The sequence below is a fragment of the Camelus dromedarius genome, chromosome 3 (assembly GCF_036321535.1).
Source record: "Camelus dromedarius isolate mCamDro1 chromosome 3, mCamDro1.pat, whole genome shotgun sequence".
Classification (NCBI taxonomy): Eukaryota; Metazoa; Chordata; class Mammalia; order Artiodactyla; family Camelidae; genus Camelus; species Camelus dromedarius.
Window position 1 is genome coordinate 15424550 of NC_087438.1, and position 22551 is coordinate 15447100.

General features: G+C 35.8%; 1 protein-coding gene across 1 annotated transcript in view; it reads right to left on the minus strand.

Annotated features, from left to right (window-relative positions):
• Positions 1-22551, minus strand: part of CDH12 (cadherin 12) — a 236830-nt gene that overhangs the window by 29481 nt on the left and 184798 nt on the right. Inside the window, exon 6 of the mRNA XM_010991419.3 lies at positions 15746-15999. Coding sequence (XP_010989721.1) covers positions 15746-15999 — 254 coding nt within the window. The remainder of the gene's footprint in view (positions 1-15745; positions 16000-22551) is intronic.

Genomic DNA, 22551 nt, shown 5'->3' on the forward strand with positions numbered 1-22551 from the left:
CACAAGATCAAAACTAGTTTGCCATTATAGATGAGACTTATAACTTAACTTGCCAGTATCTATTGGTAACTAACAGGATCAGAGTATGAAACAAGCTTTAAATCTGCCTTTGATAATCCTATTGCTGATTTGTGAGAATGAGTTCAACATAGCATCCTGTCTCAGAGAAATGCTCTCAAAAAATTATCAATGAAGGTAAGGCACATTTGAAAGCCAGGGAGCACAGGGTATAATGAACTGCATCTCTATTGCATAATGTCCTTTTCCGAACAAAAAAGCATCTTCTCACAATACCACCTTTTATCACCTTGATTGTTCAATTTGGGCACATGCCTAATTTAAGAGGACATGCCTAATTTAAGAGGATGTGCCCAAATTTCCTTAGTGACTACAGCATTTCTGGAAGAATTGTTGGTGTAGACTAACAACTGTTGGTGTTTAACTGTATAATTTACTAAATATTATTTACTGAGTGTCCACTATGCACTAGACACTGCACTAGGGTTGAAACACATACAAATCAGTAAAGCACAATGCCCACCAATAAGGAGCCTAATTGGGAGAACACATATAGATGATTTGGGTGTCTGATAGAAGGTCAGAAAAGATGCTACAGAAGTACAAAGAAAAGGCACCTGGTTCAAAACCTGCTGGTTCAGGTAAACCTTCCCACCCATGATGTTCTGCTGATGCTAGAAGGCTACGCAGGAACTATTCATGAGAAGAGAGGCAGACAGAGTGAGGAGAGGGGGAAAGGTATTTCAGGAAGCTGCCACGGCAGTAGCAAAACCATGGAGTGTGTGTGGGGAATTACAAGGTGCTGAGAATTATGGGAAAGTATCTGACAGGCACAATGGAAAAAGGCTAAGTGATTTAGGTCCAGGAGGGCCTCATAAATTATATTAAGGTCCTTGGACATGATCCTGTGTGGAATGAATGCTTCAAAGGGTATAATTAAGGTATGAGTTCAAATGTAATCACTTTTTTCCTTAAAAAAAAAAAAATAGAGTTACCATATGATCCAGAGATCACACTCTCAGGCATATACATGGAGAAAACTCTAATTTGAAAAGATACATGCACCCCAATGTTCATAGCAGCACTATCACAATAGCCAAGACATGGAATTAACCTAAATGTCCACTGACAGAAGACTGGATAAAGAAGATGTGGTATATATATATGCAATGAAATACTACTTAGCCATAAAAAAGAACACAATATGACATTTGCAGCAACATAGATGGACCCGGAGATTGTCATACTAAGTAAGCCAGACAGAGAAAGACAAATATTACATGATATCACTTGTATGTGGAATCTAAAAAAATGACACAAATGAACTTATTTACAAAATAGGAACAGACTCACATAGAAAACAAATTTATAATTACCAAAGGGGAAAAGGGAGGAGGGATAAATTAGGTAGGAGTTTGGGATTTGCAAATACTAAATAATATATATAAAATAGAAAAACAGCAAAGTCCTACTGTATAGAACAGGGAACTATATTCAATATCTTATAATAATCCATAATGGAAAAGAATATGAAAAAAATATATATATATAACTGAAGCACTATGCTGTACACTAGCAAATAACACAACATTGTAAATCAACTGTATTTCAATTTTTAAAAAAGTTAATCACTTTTACAGTATACAGTGGATGTATTTGAAGGGGACAAGACTGTAAACATTTCCTGTAGACCAGAATCTTGCCAAGAGACAAAGAGAGTAACCAGGGTTGGAAGAGATTTGATTCAAGGGTTTGATTGATTGAAGTAACCAGGGCTATGCAGGCTGAAGGAAAGAAGACACGGAGGGACACGGAGCAGGCTTTAATCTGATAAGAACACTCATGTGGAGTAAGTGTTAGATTTACTTGTTAAGTTTCAGTCAACTGGAGATAGGACAGGAGAATGGAATCTGTAGATATTATGATTTAGGATAAACATAACAGAGACTTTGATGTCAGAGTTGCATGAGATCATAATGGATTTCCTCAGAAAATGGTAAGCATCAGGAATAATCAAACATTGACTGTCAAAATATTTGGTGCAGATACGGTAGAACACATTTAAGCGTGACTGGAGAGTCTGAAGTTCCTTTGCAATATTAGGATTCTATTACAATTTTCTATATAGAATGAAATTTGTTTCTCTTACTTTGCATGGAATGTAATACTTTCTAATTACTGTTTCCTATTAGCACTCTGTTCTGACCTTAACAAACTTGCTCTATTCCCAGCACTGTAATATAGAGTCTCACTTTTCAAACATATGTTTAATTTTTTTCCCAAGCTTCATTTCAGTAATAGCTTTATTCACATACTACATACAATTCCCCAATTTAAACTGAACAATTTCATTTTCATATATTCAAGAGTTGCGGAAAAGGTGATATGTTTTTAAGACATTTTAAACTTATTAGTTCAGATTTCTTTCATTTAATTCCTTAACTGGGGTAAGCTCCAATTATCTGGAAATCTCACTTATAGAGGATAAAACTGTGATGGCGTGAGGTTCCTGTATTTCTCCTCTGCTGCTTTCTCTTGCACTAAGTGAATATTTTCTAGTGGGGTGTTCATGCTTTTAATAATTCTACACTATATTTTGAGTTATTTTCTTATTTGCACTAGATTTTACCAAATACATCTTAGATTCAAATTCATACTAACTTAATTCTAATAAAATGTAGAAATGTTACTCCTATGTAGCTCGGTGTTATTATATTTATATATATACATATATAGATATAGATATACACACGTACTCACACATACACATACAAATATAATACAAGTATATATTAACATATACTGTTATCTATATTGCATTGATATAGTAATGTGAACAAAAAATACTGCAAACAATATCAGTAAGCAAAGAATGCTGAAACTATCAAGTCATCAGTGGCTGCCGCCACCCCCAGTAAAGACAAACCTACAGCCCAGCCTCTGCAGCCACTTACCCTGAGGGGACTTAGAATAAGAAAGGACAGGATACTGGCCCTAGATAGCTAGGTGCTTGTCAAAGGAATAAATTCAGTGAGCCCAAATGTTTGCTTCCTCCCATACATAGAAAAGCACTAAATTCTTTAACTTGAGATGCCTGGTTTTCTATAGATAACAAGGAATCTTTTATTGTTCCAACTACCTGGTCTTTGTTACAACAAAGCTCTTATATATCCTAGCTCCTCCCCTACCTCTCCGGAGCAGTCCCTGAGTGATCTGAGAGGCTGTCATCCTGGCTGGGGTCCTACCGCCAAATAAAACATAAGTCTCAAATTTTAGGCTGTGCAGTTATTTCAGTTGACAGTAAAAAAAATCCGATAAACCTATTGTTATAATTAGTACTTTCTATAATTTTATGTCTATTAAAGCTAAAAAAAAAAAAAAAAAAGGAAGCAATTATTTGCTTCAAAATTCTCCAGTCCTATAGACTCTTTTACGCTGGGAAATTCTCTGAGTCACTGCTCCAAGCATTGGGTGAAGGCAGGATGGTCTTCTCATTTTGACTCTTGGGGAATGGAACAAACAATATGAGACAGGGTGTTCATGGCCCCAAATTCTCAGCCTGGCAGGGCCAGAACCTATGCCTTATGAGTGGGGTTGAATGGAGGAAGTAAGCTCAACCACACCCCCGAGGAATTTAGCTTCTGAAAATGCAGAGTCGGATGAGAAATGCTGGCATCCTGCTGAAGGAGTATAAAGCAAACTAACAAATGGGCTTCCCTGATGGGAAACTGTTGATTCATTCTTTACTGAGAATAGCTTTAACCCAGAGGCTATGCTCCAGGAAGGAGATAATGGGCTGATGATCTCAGAAGAATGGACAGACCCTCTGGAGTTCCTCCTGAAGATTCATTGAGGTTAAGAGGAATGTAGCACCCTGTAAAAAGCCCTGATTGCTATCACCTTTTCTGTTCCATCCAGTTTTTCTATAAAACCTCAAGACCCCAACCCCAAGATGCGCTCACAGTCTTTAAGGCAGTAGCCTGCTCTGACTCCCTTTGACCACAAAGCAATAAAGCTGCTCTATCCTTTGCTCCCAAAACTCTTCCTCCGAGTTTAAATTCTCTTTTCGGGGTGCAGAGGCTGAATTTTCAGTTAACACTGCCCCACCTGGTAAGATGCTTTATCCCATGATTGAGAGCTGAGGAGCGAGGAGCCATGTTTTCTCAACCATATTGTCCAGAAAGGATTCTCTAAAAGACACGCTGGAAGACGGGAGTGGAAAGGGGGGAGCAGGTCAAATGCCAAACTCTCTTGCTGTTCTTATCATGTTTTAATAGATCTTCTTGAATGAATGTTTCATTTGCTGTACGCTTTTAGGATATTTTCCAGAGACAGTAAATGGTTGTTTGTAATTTAAAAATAATAATAATAATCGCCATTTATGCTTGCTTCACTGGAGAGTGTGTCCGCAGAGCTTCTCATGCTGCCGTTGCTTCAGTAGAACCTCCCCCAGTTTTTGGAATTCCCTTCTTCTGTTTCCTTCACTCCAATTAAACTGCAGGCTAATTTTTAAAGCTCATCTTTATGTACATTGTTGCAGATCTCAGCAGTGAATAGATCCTTTCTGATGCCCCATAGTACTCAAATGTTATGCAGATTTTGGCAAATGTAAGACAGCTTACATACTCTCTGTGCCTGTGATTGTCTTTTTTACCCAAGGCCCTTTAAATTGCTTGAAGCCAACTTTACTGATCTCTGTGTTGCCAAGGACCTGGAATGTTAATTGCAATTAGCATCTGCAACTTAAATATTATATTGAATTCAATGCACAGACTTAATCTATCTATATAATAGTTAAATATATTTACTTTAAGGCAATGTATGTAGGGCTTTAAGAATGTCTTATTTAGGACAGCCAACTCTTTCTGGTTTGCTGAGGACTTTCTCAGTGTTAGTACTGAAAGTCTTGAGGTCCAAAAGATTTCACAGTTCCAGACAAAACTGGGGCAGTTGATCACTTCTAGTTAATACTTGCAGCATATGTTATAATTTATAAAGTTGATTCGAACAGAATCTACATGCAATGAATCACTGTATACACATGGGTCATTTTTAATTGTAATTTTAAGTTTTTTTCTGGTATTATGTTTAAAAACTCAAGAACTTACATATTGCATGCATAAAATAATGTACCTAGCTCTGTTTTATCCTTCTATGTATCTATCAGTCAAAATCCAATATCTTGGAAGGTGAGTAAGCAAATTTCATTTATTTAGTCATTTCAGTCTAACACTGACATAGAGTTTGTGTTCCATAAATCAACCACCAGTGAGAGGCAAAGAAATATAGCATGAAGAACATTAAATTTTCGGACAGAGAGAACTAGGGTGATAGACCAGTTTTTTTCACTTACTCTGTGCAATTAGATTAAGGAATCTTTCTCTCTAATGCCTGTTCTTCTTGTCTTCTGTAAAATTTGGAAAATAATACCTGCCTAGCTGTGTAGTAAGTGTTGAACAGATGAAATGAGATGAGATACGTGTACCTACATGTAGAATCATGCATCTGGCGCGTGTACATTTATGTATGTGTGTGTGTAGCCTTTCCTCCCTCTCTCTTTCAATATGATTATTTGTATTACTTTTCTGTTAAAAAAAAAACTCTTCCTAACAACTGTATGCTTTGTTATAGAACCAAGTTGTGACGTATGTAGGCTTCAACTTTAAAATATTGGAACTGCAAAGCCCCCACAACCCCCTGATATACAAACCATGAAATATAGCCCCTTGAAGTACAAAATACGGGCTCAATTGTGTTTGGTTCTCATTCACTATTTTCTGGCATCTAGTTTTTATCTCCATCACCCTGTGATATTTGGAACTCCCTTTCTCCAAACGTTATCATCTCATAAAGCTTACTGCTATCTTATGCTGGTCAGATGCTTAGTGCTAGGTCCTGGCATCTTCCTAAGGTCCTCCCTTTGTGTGACTGGCTGACCCCTGTGCCTGACTGAGTGACAGACAGGAGACGGCCACCATTTTCTGTTGTGATATTTTGCCCACTCTAGTGACTAGGAGACATTGGTAAGAAATAACCATCAGTGAACTGACGATCAACTCACTCCTACATTTCCTGGATATTTTCAGAGAAGACACAACCAGGTTCTAAAACATCTAGATCAGTTTCAGGAGAAACACCATCCCAGAGTAAGCCATCACTTGTTTGCTCTGGGTTTGCTGCAGTCAACATCCATTCTAAGGGTAGATAAATATTTTCATTGCAATTGATTACACCAGTATAATATAAACTGTCTAATTTGGCCCATCTCACCAGTTTAAATGAGCAAAACCTTTAGATACAGATTGCATTTCAATCATCTTATACTTATTTGGTGAGTACATAAGATTCAAATAAAAAAAGATGTTTATGATCTATATATAATGCTGCAAATCTATAGTTCATAGAAATATGCACAGTGACTGTTGCTAAGAAACCTGTTTTAACAAGTGAATGGAAGTCAAAAATTAATGCTTAACAAAGAACAATTTTATTACTTTTCTATAAATGAGTTTTCAGAAATGCCTTAAAAAGTTTTATTCTCTTCATTAGGTAAGCATTCCCTTTAAAACTGTTTCTTTTAATTTGCCTAATAACTTTTTCAGAGTTAATGGAAAAGCTAACTTTGACCCTCTTCCAATTTGCCAACACATTTTGCAAAAAGTACTTGACGGTACAGAGTTCCGTTAAAAGTATTACATCTCATTCTTTAAGTGATAACAACATAGGAATAATGACTCAGGTCGAGGTAAGAAATATTATTTTGTTCAGGTAATAGTAATAGATCAAAATCTCTTCACCTCTTATTCACTAATGTTTGATTTTTTTTTAATTTTTTCTTTTTATTTGGTCTGGTAGCAGGTAGCTAAATGAAAGTAAACTCAATTCAATTTATTTCTATAAACATTTTACTGAGAACTTAAGCCACATACAACACTTAGATTGTAATTGCTTCATCAACATCACAATTTAAATAGGTTTTCTCAGGAATCCCAATATGTTTCTAACTTTGTTAAATAGTAGTTGCTAATTTCCTAGGTGTTTCTTTAAATTTCTTTTTTCCTAATCATCCTTCTCATCCTTACTTTCCTCATAGCAGAATTAAGTTAAATTTCAGTTTAGACAGCTTTCTTTGTTTGTTTTAAATGTTTAATGAGAAATTCAGCACTTGATCAAATTACTAAATTAATAAAAGCACAACTTTTGTCTCCTTAAATTCCATTTAGAGGCATATAATATGAGTAAAACAGAACTCTAAAGAAAAAGAAATACACACAGTCACCTGTGCAAAGTGTTTAGAATAGTTGCAGGTATATAATAAGGCCCATAGTTATCATATCTTAAAGAATCAAATATTGTACATTTTTTACTGATTTGTTTGGACTTTCTATTTTGTTCAATAAGCTACTGAAAGTTATGAAATTTTATTTGTATTTTCAACAATTCTAGAATTACAAAGCAACTCAAAAACCTAGATAAATATTTCAATTAACTTTTAGCAGCAGAGGAATTAGAACTTTGACCTTTAGAATCTGGATGCTTCTGTTCAAATCATTTTCCCATCCTTACTGAAAGCACAATTGGATCTTCCTGAGCCTCAGTTTCTCCCTCTATAAAATAATAGCTGTGATGTTTAAGCAACTCTGAACAAGGAGCTCAGCCCTAAGACATACACCAAGAAGTTACTATGATGTCACTATATGTCATTAGTTAATTGCCACTGAAGCAAACAAAGGTAAACTTGGTCATCTTGGTACATGTTCTTTGCAACAACTCCTTTTATATTGATTGTCAGTGAATTGGTCATTTGAAGAGAAAAGTAAAATAAGTTTATTCACAAAAGAATTTCTAATTCTGCATAGTGAGTTAAATTCTCCATCAACAATTTCTGAAATGAGTTACTCTTAGTTAATCATTCAGTTAGCATAAATGTAGAGAGAATGCTATTTTTCACAGTGCAAACAAAATAAGCGGGGTAGACTGTGAGGCCATCCGGAACCCTTCAAAGTCCAATGACCCCCATCCCTGGGCCCCCAGATGTCCGCCTGCAGCCCCTCTAAAGATAAAGTACATTCTTTTCAGATGTGTGTTTGCCATAGCAGAACTAATAGCCTTAGGAAATGGCTACTTTCACAATAGCTCAGGCTGGTTTGTTTCAACTCATGTCTCCTCCTTATTGAAGTCATAAATCCCACTGCCCCTTCATGGACCCATAACTTTCTCATCTCATCATCAACCAATCAGCGAACTATGCACAAATGGATCATGCACCCTGTGACTACCTTTGTGCCTGGTGTCACGTAAGCACATGGGGTTAAAGGTTACCTTCCCTTATAAAAGACCTCAGCAACCGACCCTTGGTGCGCACACAGGCACCTCCCGTCTGTGTGGCCCGCTGTTGTCTGTGGCAGTCTACCTAATAAGCTTTTCTTTCACTTTGCTTTGTTTCTGATAAATTATTTTACCACCCACAGTACCAGCCTGCCTTGCCCCCACAACATTACTAGTAAAGGTATTTCCTTTCTTCAATATTGTCAACTACAAAGACAATCTCACTGTAAGAAGGAGATTCTGATGGATGAATGACATGATAAGAGCATGTCTGAAGCTTATGTGCACTTGATTGTTTCAATGGAGGTGGATTCTGCTGAGTTTCCCGGCAATGGCTAAGCAGGAGGATCAAGGGGAGATTATAGATATGCGGACCAAGTCACTGATAAATAACTCAGAAGTAGCATTACAAAAATCTGAAAATGAGGTGGACACGAACTCAACTTTTCTCTTTACCTTTGTGCACACAATTCTATTCCCACCAGTAGAATAGTTTCTCACCCTCTATGTCATCTCCTTCATCCAATACTTTGAGAATGTATATTTTGTAGAAAAATCCTTTATCACCTGTATTTCTTGCAAATATATTAAAATTCACAATGTGAATGTTAAAGGAAAGAGATAAGGTAAGCAGTGCTTAAAAAGGATTAATTATTTTATCTTAATACATGTATTATATAACATTATGGATAAAGAGCTTTCTCCCAATTGCTGTCAGAATCTTCAATATTTTCTAAGAAAACAGTCCATAAAAATAAAATATTTTGTTTTCTGTTAAATAGTTAAAAACTAGAATATGAATGATTAGAGCTATATCAAACAAGAAATTGGACTCAACATAAGGACTCAACATTTTCAAACTCATCTTAAAAAAAAAGTGTGTTAGTCTCTTTATCAGAAAGTATCTTTTATGAATTATTTAATTAATTCTAAGTGGCGATTACAGCTGGCATTTAATAGCCAGGACTAAGTACTGCTAAAATAAATACTGTAAATTTTTTAGATTATTTGAAACTATACAGAGAACATAAGTGTACAAAGAATCCAAAAAGTGTTAAATAAAAAAAAATAGGGAGATTGTGTACAAATGGTAGACATAGAAAGAAAAAGCAGAGAGAACATAATATTGCAAAAGATTTCAAGGAAGCTCCAGGAAAAAAAATAAATAAAAAAGAACGTGGAATTTAGACACTGCCGTGGTAGCTAAATGTGTTAATATGTGGAGAGTTTGCCCTATTTGACTTTTTCACAGCTGTGCTGTACACTTAGCGTTCAAAGGGCTCTCTAGAGAATTGTTTTTTGAAGCCGATTTTTGTATGGTGTCTACTTGCAAATGTACTGATGGGATTTAGTTTCCATTAACTCCATTTATAGAAACTAAAGAACTAAGAAGCCGTTTTACAAAGAAACAAAAAAAAAAAAAAAAAAAAAAGAACAAAAAGAAAAGCATATTGTTAACTACATTGTGCTAAAATAGCAGAGATTAAGACCTAGGAAGATTATATCCAAACACCCAGGTCTACAAACTCTTAAAAAATAAAAAGAACTAATGTACTTATATACCTAGGACTGAATCTGTATCTGCCTATAATCAGTTAAAAAACACAAATGCATACATACACATACAGAAATATTCTCCATTTCATTGGCACATTGCTTTCTATATTAGGATAAATATATTACATCAAGAACATTTTAAAATTAAATTAATTTTCATACAGTATTTGAGAGAAGAAGGAAGTATTTTTAACTCTCAAGTGGTCGTTCATTTTCTGCATTTTGCAGGCGGTAGTTATAAAAGTGAATACATACTCACGCAATAAGCCAAAAATGACAGATACTGTTAGAGTTATATGGTGTCTTTAGCGAGTATGAAAGGCATGAGAAAGACAATACTGAGAGGAAGAAAGAGAAGTGAGTTAGAATAGGCAATGAGGATACACGTGGGTTTGCCTAAAATCACAGACGTTTAGGATGAAGGGGATGAAACAGAGAGTGAGATACTGTATTAACTGGGCAAAATTTAATCGTGTGAACAAAAGTAAAGAGAAAGGCTGAATTTTGATGACCCTCATTTTTAGATTTCTCAAAGCTAGTTCTGAGTTTTGGAATTTATCAGGTTTGCTTATCTGTAATTTCCCCTCTTCTCCCTGGGTAGCCACTGCCCAGAAACTCAGCAGAAGTTAGAATCACTGAGACAATATATATAAGCACCAGACATGCTGTTATCAAGTAATTCATGCAACATAATCTCCCTTTTACAACGAGATATTAACTGTAGTTGACAATATTAAAGAAAGGCAAACCTTTTGTTATTTATTTTTGTTTGCACTGTAAAAAAATAGCATTCTTAAAACTAAACAGTATGAAAATAAACAATCCAGTTAAAAATGAGGCAAAGACCTTAACAAATATCTTATCAAAGAAAATATGCTGACGGCAAATAAGCACATGAAAAGATACTCCCATTATATGTCATCAAGGAAATGAGAACTGAAACAGTAATGAGGTACCACTACATACATACTAGAATGGCCAAAATCCGGAACACTGACAACACCAAATGCTGATAAGGGTGTGGAGCAACAGATCCTCTCATTCATTGCTGGTGGGAATGCAAAATGGTACAGCCGCTTTGGAAGAGAGTTTGGTGGCCTCTTACAAATCTAAACATACTCTTACCCTATGATCCCACAACTGCACTCCTTGGTATTGACACAAAGGAGTGGACAATTTATGTCCACATTAAAAACTTGTGCATGGATACTTATACAGCTTTATTAGTAATTCCTAGGACCTGAAAACAATCAAGATGTTCAGTAGGTGAGTGGATAAATAAACTGAGGTATACCCAGATGACAGACCATTATTCAGCACTAAAAATATGAGCATCAAGCTATGACAAGATATGGAGGAAGCTTTATGCATAATTTTAACGGAAAGATGCCAATTTGAAAAGACTACATACAGTATGACTCCAACTATAAGACACTGTGGAAAATCTGAACTATGGAGACAACAAAAAGGTCAGGGATTGGTGGCGGGGAGGGATGAATTGACAGAAAGAGGATTTTCAGGGCAGTGAAAATACTTTGTATGATATTATAATCATGGATATATGTCATAAGAAGCTTATTCAAATCTATTGGCTGTACAACACCAAGAGTGAATTCTAAGGTTAACTATGGACTCTGGATGATTATGATGTGTCAGTGTAGGTTCATCACTGTAATAAATGAACCACTCCGGTGGCAGATGTTGATAATGGGGGAGGCTCTGCATGTGTGGGGGGCAGGGGGTATGTGTGAAATCTGTGTATGTTTTCTCAGGTTTGCTGTGAACCTAAACTGCTTGAAAAGTATAAAACCAATAAAAATTTGTAAAATATAAAACATTTATACCAATACTCCATTTAATCCTCACAAATTTTTAATTTTTACTATTTAATTCAGTTAATATTTAAAATTATATGTGTTGCTCTAGGATGCCACTTGATAAGTGGGTCCTCTGTTTCCTTCCCACTCTCTAAGCTTGTTTTGTAGTTGAGTTTAGATTTTTGTCCACATAACACAATTTCTGGTGGATTGGAAAGGGCCCTCAAATGAAAACCAGCTACTTTGATAGCTTCTTAATCCACAATGAAAAAAATCAATTCTGATTGACTACAAAAATGATTCCAAAAGTGTATTGAACAGACCAGATTTGGGATATAAGATAATTTTAAGTGCAATTCATATGGACATTTATATTTTAACAGTTTCAATTATTTTATTTATTACTTTCTACTTATGGTAATTGATAATGGTTTTCTACTTATTAATCAGTTTCACTACTTGATCTTAAGTGATGGGTTTTGGTTGGACATATCATCAAACAAAAGGAGGTAACATGAAAAATAAACTATTCAATTTGTTCTATTAAATACTACAATTTTAAATTTATACCTGGAAGTTTATATACATAAAATAGATTTTAGTTTACATTATCAGTGTCTTATCATCCAACACTTCTTACACGGTGTGAGTTTAAAACTAAACTGTCCATCCCCAACCCTTAATTTATCCCCCTCCAGCCCCCTGGATTAACAGACTCAAATTTATACTTTATGTAAAATAGATACAACAAGGACCTACTGTATAGTACCGGGAACTGTATTTGATTTCTTATAATAACATATAATGGTAAAGAATCTGAAAGCAAAAAACATAAATATATATGTATATGTATAACTGAATCACTTTGCTATACACCTGAAACTAATATTATAAATCTACACTTAAAAAAAGCTGAACTGTCCATTTTCTTATTTTATATACACAAAAATAATTTGATTAAATTTTATTTTGAAATTTATTCGTAGGATAACTAAGATTTTTACATGTTTGGAACAAAAGAGAAGTAGCACATACTGAGCAAAATTATCCATGAAAATCTCTCTGTAACTTAAATCACTTATATCCAAAACAAATGTTAATTTCCAATGTCACTGAAGAGTCACCTGTTTTAAATTTCGTTTCTTAAGCGACTGCTGCTGTGAGAATCCCCACCTCACTAATGTCAGTACATGCATTACACTCTTACTTGACTAGACTGGAGATCATTCCCATGAACGATATAGTAAGAGTGTCAAAGGATACAGAATATTAGAGTCAGGAAATCAGCGTATCTAAAGGCAAAGGCTAGAATAAGTAAAGGAAACAATAACTAGAAATTAAGCTCAGGGCAAGGAGGGGACAGGACACAGTATGTCTGGGGACATTACACTTAACTAAACCTTTCTTCTAAACTGTGTTGGTCCTTGGTTAATGCCATTGCTTTCTGGCTGTTTGCTATGCTCGGTGATAATAAAGTAATAATATTAATAAAATACCTCCTTGTATGGAACAACCTAGTCTTAAATTAATACCTTGCACAGTAACCCTGTGAAAAGACGGTAAAGCACTGGAAAACAAAACAGAGTATACCTACCCACGCCAAGGAATTCATCATTTGGATGCTCGTTTTTTCTAACATATTTTTACTCTCATTCTTAAGTGAGCAAACATGTTTTCAGACCAAGAAGAGATGATTCATACCTCAGATTCCACAACTGACATGATTCAAGTTTACTGTTTACTCCAAGGGCATGGAAGTAAGACAACTTTCATGCTGATTCTAAAGCACCCCCGTCTTTTGACACCCCCTCACGGGGATCAGTTAGATCCATCTGTGCCCGCAGCTTTAGTGAGTCCGGCTGCTGCCATTAAAGTAAGACTGGGGGTGCTCCTTTACTTCACATGAGGTAGCACTTATCCGACACTAGCTTCCGTGACATTAAGAAATAAATAAAAATTAAAACTTAGGCTTGTAGCTGGAGAATTTCTGTGATCTGTAGCCTTCCTTTATTCTTCACACTGGGGCCTTTTTTTTTTTTTTTTTTTTTTTACCATTTTTGTTTTGTATTTTGGAGGGCAGGTAATTATGTTTACTTATTTTATTTAACAGGGGTAATGGGGATCAAACCTATGACCTCGTGCATGCTAAGAGTTCATTCCACCGCTGAGCTCCCCCCTCACACTAAGGTCTTGATTCTAATCATTTAGAAGTTTGTAATTCTTACCTTATCTTTACTAGGTTTTTTTTTTTAATTTATAGACTCTGATTTTTTGGTTTTTAAGTATTTCATTAAAATAATATTTTATTAATATTTTGACCTCATCATACTTTTATCAGTATTCAGGAATAGAACATAGAGGAAATCAAACAACTTAGCATATTCTCTAAGGCATCCGGAACCACTATATCCCCAGATTCTCATCCTTGGAACTGTAGAGTTTCCATTCATATTTATTTACCTTTTTCTCACTTTCTTAACAACCTTCAATATTTCTTCCATTCTGTTTATATTCTTGAAATTACCTGTAAATCTATACACCAGGCACCTTCCACTTTCACAGTTACCAACAGCACATTCAGGGTGTTCAGGAACAAGACTGATGATTGATGGCAGGGTAACGTATAACAAGCACTAATGGGACAGATTGTTGAGAAAGCCCCTGTGAACACTGGTGATCAATACACTTGTCTGGAGTTGAAGTGAGAGTGAATCACGTTGTAATATGTGCATGTAGAACAACTTGAACCCAACAGGAAACCATCCAACAGTCGACCTATTTTTCTTCCCTTTCCCAAGATGAATGTGCTCTCAGGGCTCTCTCTTGATCACAGACATGCTTCAAGAAAGAAAGTCCTCAGGCCACTTTGGGGGATGGATTCAGATAAATACAATGAACAGAGCTCCCAAGCCTTTCCTGAGATTTTCCTCTATGCTAGGAATGTGTTGAGGCCACTGCTGAATGGTCGATCCTTTGTTTTTTAATCAGTAAGTACACCACGGCTTAAAATCTTATGAGATATGTGTCTGTGTATTTTCCCTCTGTCAACAGAGCAGTGTTTTGCTTTAAAAGCCAACAATATGTTCTCTGGTTTGGTTTTTCTATACTTAGCTTCAACCCTTTAGAATGGGGAGATTCAGGACAAATCACATGTTTCTCTCTCTCCCTTTTCTTTCTTCTTCTTTTTTGTTTTTTTATTTATCTGTTTTCCAGTACTTGTAGGCATGTGGCATGTGGCAAGGATTACGCATACAGAAGAAGCAAATTTGAATCAAAACAAGTCTGAGTCTATGTTGTAGGATGCATGCGTAAGTGAGGAAAAGGGGAAACCCCGCCGCTTGCAGCAGTAGTGCAAGTGGCATTTATGGGTTTGGGTGGGTTTTAGGGGGGCAGTATTTTCTTACACTTTCTACTCTACTGATTGCTTTGTTGACTTACTACCCAGCAGCCTTATGTCAGTAAGGAACTCCTTGCAAAGTCTGGGCTTTGAGCGACTCCACGATTCGCCTCACCTTAGGAGTGACTCAAACTGTGCTTCCATCAGCAGATACAACTATCACAGTGAAAAAAATGAACTGCAAATTAAAAGTGGTAAAACTATCTTTTTTAAAGCCGTAACTCTGGGTAGGGGACACAGATTTTAGAGTAATAATGCCTTCTATATCTACGATAATTCAGGCACGGTGAAAGTATCTTACTAAACTTATTCATGAGGATCATCCATTTAGATTGCATTATTAAATATCTTTTATGGGTAAAAAATCGATGTTGGTTAGCTTGAGTGACAAGTCCAACAGCACATCACTGTTCAACTGTTACAGGGATTGCTAGCACATATTTTGGTTCAAATCCTATGATTTTTCCTCTATTCTTATACTTACCATGTAAAGTTATTACACTTGCAAGCATTATGTTCATTGCATGAACTAACTCCTTCACGCAAGCCCAGTCAGAGTTTTGTATTGTTCTCTTTTGTTTTCTTTCTCTTTCTGACACACAGAATAGACAACGTCTATTTTTCTTACCTAACGGCACTGCTGCCCACATCGAGGTCCTGGGCAGTGACGGCACCGATGATGGTCCCCACTGGAGTGTCTTCGTAAACTTCCATGGTGTACAGCGGTTTGCTGAAAACCGGCGGCTCGTCCACATCCAGGACGCTGATCTTCACTGTGGCTGTGTCTTTAAAAGGGCCCGCCGAGTGAAACCGGTGGTCAAGGTGAAGGTTGGAGGCCTCTACTTTAAAAGTATAAGCCTTCTTTGTCTCAAAATCTAATGGCTGTAGCAGGACAAATCGAAAGTGAGCACATACATTCACACAGAAAGTAGCAAGGATGGTGACCACGCTGCAGACCAATTTGCAAGTTAAGACCAATTGCATGGGTTTCAAAATTTCATTTTCCTTCATCATTAGTGGATAGGGGGAGTACAAGTTAAACATTTTAGAAGAGAATCAATTACTTGTAGAAGTGTCTGGGTAACTTGGAAAGATAATCAGCTGCATACATTAAAATGACATATGCACACATATGTGCTAGGTAAGACTTACTCCTTTTTAGGAGCATTTAAAACAGCAAGAGATAAAGTATCTATGAAGAGCAGCATTTTCTGCTCTTATCCAATACTGCCATCCAGTGGAATTAAGCAGTAATTTAAAACAACAAAGTTGCAATCATTGAAGATACTTTTTGGATTCCAGCTGAAAATTTGATGTAACAAAATATGTTTTTTCTTGGACCACTTTTATTCTTTTACAATAATATTTTTTTCAATTAAATACTTTTGAATGTCTAGATCTTTTCACTAAAAAGGACTGTATCCAGATTTAAAACATGCAGTGTAGTAATTATGAAAATAGTTTCAGTCTTTTGTGTCCTCAGAGTTACAAGTATAATTAGTAGACACTGTAAACCATCATCAGGTTATATGAGGAAGAATTAAAGCTTTGAACATATATAATCTGAAAAGAAGGTGAAAAACGTATTCAGACATAATTTGTCCTTGAGTAACTGATTCTTGATTTTTACTTTATTCTTTTACATTTTTTTACATTTACTCTTTTTCCTAATAGTGGTTTTATGTTCCCAATAACTGAAAATATTATATTGTAGAAATATGATGTTATTACAGTGCTTTATTTAAACGAAAACATTAAGATTAATGGCTCTGGCTCCCAATCACCTGTGAAAAACTAAAACAACATGAAATTAACAATAACATAGTTAATTAACACAGTGATTTTCCTGGGATCTTTAAAAGTGTCTGTTCTCTACATGAATTCCCTCTAGTATGACTCCAGTGACTACCTACTTGCTGACTCAACACGTCTTTTTTTTTTGCCTTTGTACACCTGGGGGATACAAAGTAGGTATATTTCTCTCTTTTAAAGACAAGATTGCTGTTTTACGCATTTTATATGAAGAAGGGAAAAGAAAAGAAAAAATTGCTGTGAAATCCTCAAAAACTCACAATTCTATAAAGTTTATTACAGCAAACAGTAACACTTCTTGGGCTTGACATTAAGTCTCTTTCACAGTAATTTTCACTCAGGGAGATCTATCTTTATTGCCCCTGTCATCATTCCTTTTATTTTGTTTAGTTTGTCCATTTTATTATCCATGTATTTATTTTCCTTGAACTCAAAGTTTTATTTTATTTTTTTAATATTTGTATTTATTCAGCTCAGACCTGTTTACGTGTTATATTGATTTTCTTCAGTTTTCATTTCCTTCTTGTTCGGAATTTTGATTTGTCTTAAAGCCAATATAAGGAAAGTTATGCATAATATGCCATGGTTTATATTGCGGCTGTTGGTTGCATGGTAGAAATAATATCCAGAAAAAAAGATGGTCCAATGATGCTCTTGTTTTGATCAGACCACAGCTTGACTATCGTGTTTTGTTAAAGGAATCAGGCTCAAGAAAGGATGACCCATTGCCAGAATAGGAGAGCAAAATATTCTTCAAACCAAAAATATATAACTGCTACTATTACTGGGAGTGTTCATTCTGGAAAGAAGAAGATCAAGAGAAAAAAGGACAAACCTTTTAAAATATCAAAGGGCTATCATGTTGCATATCAGTTAGCCTTATTCCAAACGTCTCTCAGTGGGGGACTCATAATTTAGATTATTAAATACGGTAGCTGTAAGTCTAAAAAAGGAAGAAATCTCTAACAAATGAAAGCTTTAAAATTAATGTTTAAAAGTATCGTCTGCCTACACGGTGGTAGGTCCTGGGATACATGCTGGGAGGATGGAAAGGGGCAAAGATAAACAAGGCTTGGATTCTCTCTAGATTTAACCCAGAGAAGAGTGAGAAACATGTCATCTTGTTTAATGGATGAGATGTTTGAAGAAGTACTAAGTCTCCCATCATTTGACACATTCAAGAGAAACTGGATGCCATAAGAGATATCTCAGTGCTGCAGAATTGATAAGGCTACACAGGGTAGCTCCAGTTAGAGAACATATAAATATATCCTTTGTGTTTTTGTAAACTCAAAATGCTTGATGAATGCTAAATGATATACTTTTTTTTAATCATACTTATCCATAACTTCTAGTGTAAGACAGTTTTGGCTTTATCTTGGGTCCTTTTGCCTACACAGCTACTTGAGCTGCCCTGGCTCATGCTTACTTCCGTTTTTGGCCCAGAATTAACTTCTCTTAGGATGTAGGAATTCGTATCGATTGTTCTTTTCCGCTTTACTTCTAGACATGGGAATGCTGCTGACTGTCTGTTGGATCAGGCAGATTCTTTTCTAGGCAAGATGTCAATTTTATTTTTCTTCATTGACATGCCATTGTTGTCTGATGGACTTGACTGCCTCCTTCAAAGTCCATTTCAAGCCCAGAAATGAAGCGAGAATTCTAAAACCATTTCTACATCTTGTTTTAGGAGACCAGACATAGTCAGTGCCTTTCAAGAACTCCCGGCTTGTCACAGCAGACAAATATTTAGTGGTCAGGGAGATACAGAGTGAGATGAAAGCAACCCTCTGTACATACGGATATTTTTTATGACTGAAAACTTACATCCTGCAGTGATCAAAGAACTGAAGAAAACTGTAGGAGAAATGCCACAGTAATTTCCTAGACAGACTTGCCTCTTCAGAACTCTGGCCTTTAGCAATGCCATTTTATAAAACCAGAAAGCTCAGAAAAAGGAAAAGGAATCAATGCTGATCTCTCTCTAGTTGATTTCATGCAATTTATCTGACAGACTACCCTCAAGTTTTTGTAGAGGCAGGGTGGGGTGTGGCAGTGTTAAGAAATGAAATTCATCCAACTTTGCAAACAAAAAGTCCATTATTTGAAATATGTATAGAAAAGCAGAACTTTTTGCTATTGTTAGGAAATGAATCATATTCTATAACAGAATTCCATTATTATGAAGTTGAGCTAATTTATTTTAGCTCTTATGCAATAAATAGAAAACTTTGTGGTACTGCTTGGGGTGCATTCAATTTTATGAACCTTTCTAGAAAAGTAAGAAAATGACTGATTAAGGAGAATTTAGCTGAGTAGCTTCTTCCTTCTAAGGATGTTCCAATAAAGGAAAATTAGTGAAATCAGAAATTTCAGGAAACAGTTCACCTTATAGGGAGTTTTACAGTAAGAAACCATAGCTGGGGAGAAGCGGAGAAGATATATTCAATTGTTCTTTAGAATTGTCTTTTTGCTTCTTTGCTTTTAGCCATTTTCTCTGCTTTTACTTGGCTGAGGTCCAGGTCATGAAAAAGCACATAAAATATTAAGGGCCAAGTGATTTTCTCACTTCAAAAAAGGATGAGCAATTTTTGGCATAAAATACAAGGGAATAACTCCCTGGGCTCTTCCAATTCTCATCATGCTTCCCAATAATGTGAAGTGAAAAGGGATAGTGAGAGTTATATTCTGAGGCACTTGAAAAGTAGCTTTGGTAGACAGAATTCCGAGGTGTCCCCAAGATTCTCACCCCTCAAAACAAGATAATCTCTTATATAATTTGCTTCCCTCATGTATGTGAGGAGACTTTGAGTTGAATGGGATATCACTCCATGAATTTGTTAAGTTTCACAGAAAAATAAATAATGCAAATATAACCAAGCTCCTTAAAACTTAACATTGAGTTAATTACAAGGGAGATTTGACTTGAAGGGTTGGATGTAATCCGTGAGCCCTAAAAGAAGGAGGCACTAGAGGTGATGTCCTCCTGGCCTGGAAGAAGTAAATTCGTGATGTAGGAGCCCACCTGACAAGTGCCCGGGGGGCCTATAGAAACTGAGACTGGACCTCGCCAACAAACAGCAAAAAAGTAGGAACCGCAGTCATAAAGCCACAACCAGTAATCGTAGGGGTAGGGGGAACCTCTAAGCCTCAGATCAGCTGCAGTGCCGGTCTACACCTTGATTTCAGCCTGGGAGACAATAAGCAGAAAGGCCACTTATACCATTCTCTGCCCCACTATAGCTTGTCCGTTCATCCCTTGTTACTTTCTGTGTTCCTAGGTTGCTTCAATTTTCCTGATGAACTTGTATCATTTTCACCATCACAGTAAAGTCCTCACTCTTAACAAAATGTATCCTTTAGAAATGACTCTACTTTCTCAATCATAGCAGAGGGTTTTATGGTCAATGGAAAGGAAAATTGTCTATGAACCCAAAGAACTGAAGGCTCTACATTTATCTGAAACAGAAAATGCTTTTCAAGACAAGCAACTAGAAAACAGATTTACAACAGGCTGAACAAGGATGAAAAGACACTAGGAACAAGCTCTTGTACGGGTTTAGTATAGCAAGCTGAACTACAGTGATAAGCCTTTCAGATCAAGGATCCCTTTAAAGGAAATTCAAGTGCCCCCAACTTAATTTCTTCATCAATATAATAGTCCTTTTATTTGTTGCCAGCACTTTCCCATTCCATGAGAAACTCTATCACTACTCAAGTCGCATATTAAATCATCCATAGTTGATGTCTGTTCTTACTTCTTTAATTGATTTGTTCAAATTAATTTAAATCCACATAAAACAAATCAAATATTTGATTAGATTTTGATTGTGTCACAGTAGGAATGGAGGCTATCTTGGTTCATGGGTTAAATCAAGTCCATTTTTTCATAGAGAGGGAGAGTCAGAACAAATAATAATAGTACTTTTCAGTTAGAGAGAAGATTTAAGAGGAATATAGGGTCATGGGACAGAAAAAGAGTGAGGGAGACATTACATAAAATCGATAGGATGTGTATCTCTGAGGATGTAGAACTGGAACAGAGATGAGAAGAACCAGGTGCGGGGAAATCAGAGGGAAATGAGCCGGGGGGGGGGGATCAAGGGCAAAATTCCCAAAGCATTTTGTTTTTTCAACAAATATTTCTCAAATATCCTACTGTGTCCTAGATATCATTATAGATGCTAAAACTGGACAAAGCAGATAAAATCCCTCATGGATTTTGTTGTCTTCTGGGATTTGATGGACACCAATAAGATAAATAAGGAAAATATGTAGCTTCTAAGTGGTAATAAGTGCTTAAGAAAAATCCAAAACTTGGAAGACAGGTGTGTACTGTGTGTGTCGGGGGTGGATGGAGCAAATGTGTGTGTCTATGTGAGAGGGAGTTATGGGAGAGTCTGGTATATTTCACCATCATTAAGGGAGAAATTCAACTCAGAATTTCACACACACAAATGGTCAAATAGCTATTTAATGGATAAAAGTTGTCACATTATAGATGAGAATATCCCTATAATAAAGGACAAAATAGTGATATGTGGCCATGTTTAAAACCTAGATTTTGACAAATTTAAACAGTATTTTAGTTTAAAAAAAAAAACCTTAGAAGAACAATGGAATTACCAGACAAAAAGTGTCTGGTAAATAAAAATGTTATAATGAAAAAAAAAGTATATTTCATATATCTTATCTTTAAAAATCTGTTACAGAACTATTTATTACAAATGCATTTAATTTTCTGTGGGCAAGTTATACACTCCAATTTTGTGTGTGTGTGTGTGTGTGTGTGTGCAGGATTGCTAATGTTTGATAACTTTAATGAATTAACTTAAGAATCATGGCATTATTTCTGAGCCCATGTTTTAGTGACAATAATTTTTGAACAAATTCAGTAACTAAGATAAAATAAAAGAAAAAAGAGAATTGGAAGAACTCCTAGTGCTTTTATTTAAGAGCTTTTGGTGATATTTTCCCTAAAAAAGAGATTTTATCAACTATCATAAACGCCTAAGCAAAATATATGTTTTTATAGGCACATGCAGTATAAATCAGGCCATCTGGGGGCAATTATCTTTTTAGCTTCTAGAATGGCCACTATCACATTTTACTTCTAACATATACTGTTCCTCACAGTAGTTGAAAGTATATGCTTTTCAAACGTATACTGTAATTGACTGTGAGACATAATCTTGAAAAAAATTTATTTTTCTTTAATGAGCTTGATATGTCCCAATTGTATAATCAGTATAACATTATTTTTCTAAATATTTTTTTAAAAATGTTGAACTTTGCATGGTGTGTGAGGGCTAAGAAAAATAATGCATCCAAAGTTCAAACAACAAAACCAACATGAGATCTTTTTTAAACAAAAATTTTAAACACTCTATACATTTCAAGCATTTCCTTTATCATGGCAACAGAGACATAAATACGACAAAGGGTCTTTAAGGGCTTACATTATAGTAGAAAGAATCAGACGCATTTCAAATATGAGCGTCATAAGTCTCCTAGGTGCCTGGACAGAAATGCTGACATTTGGGGAAGAAAGTAAGGAGGGCTCAACTTTGCCGGAAGGACTCAAGAAAGTCTTGGGTGAGAGCCACGGGTGAGAGTTACGTT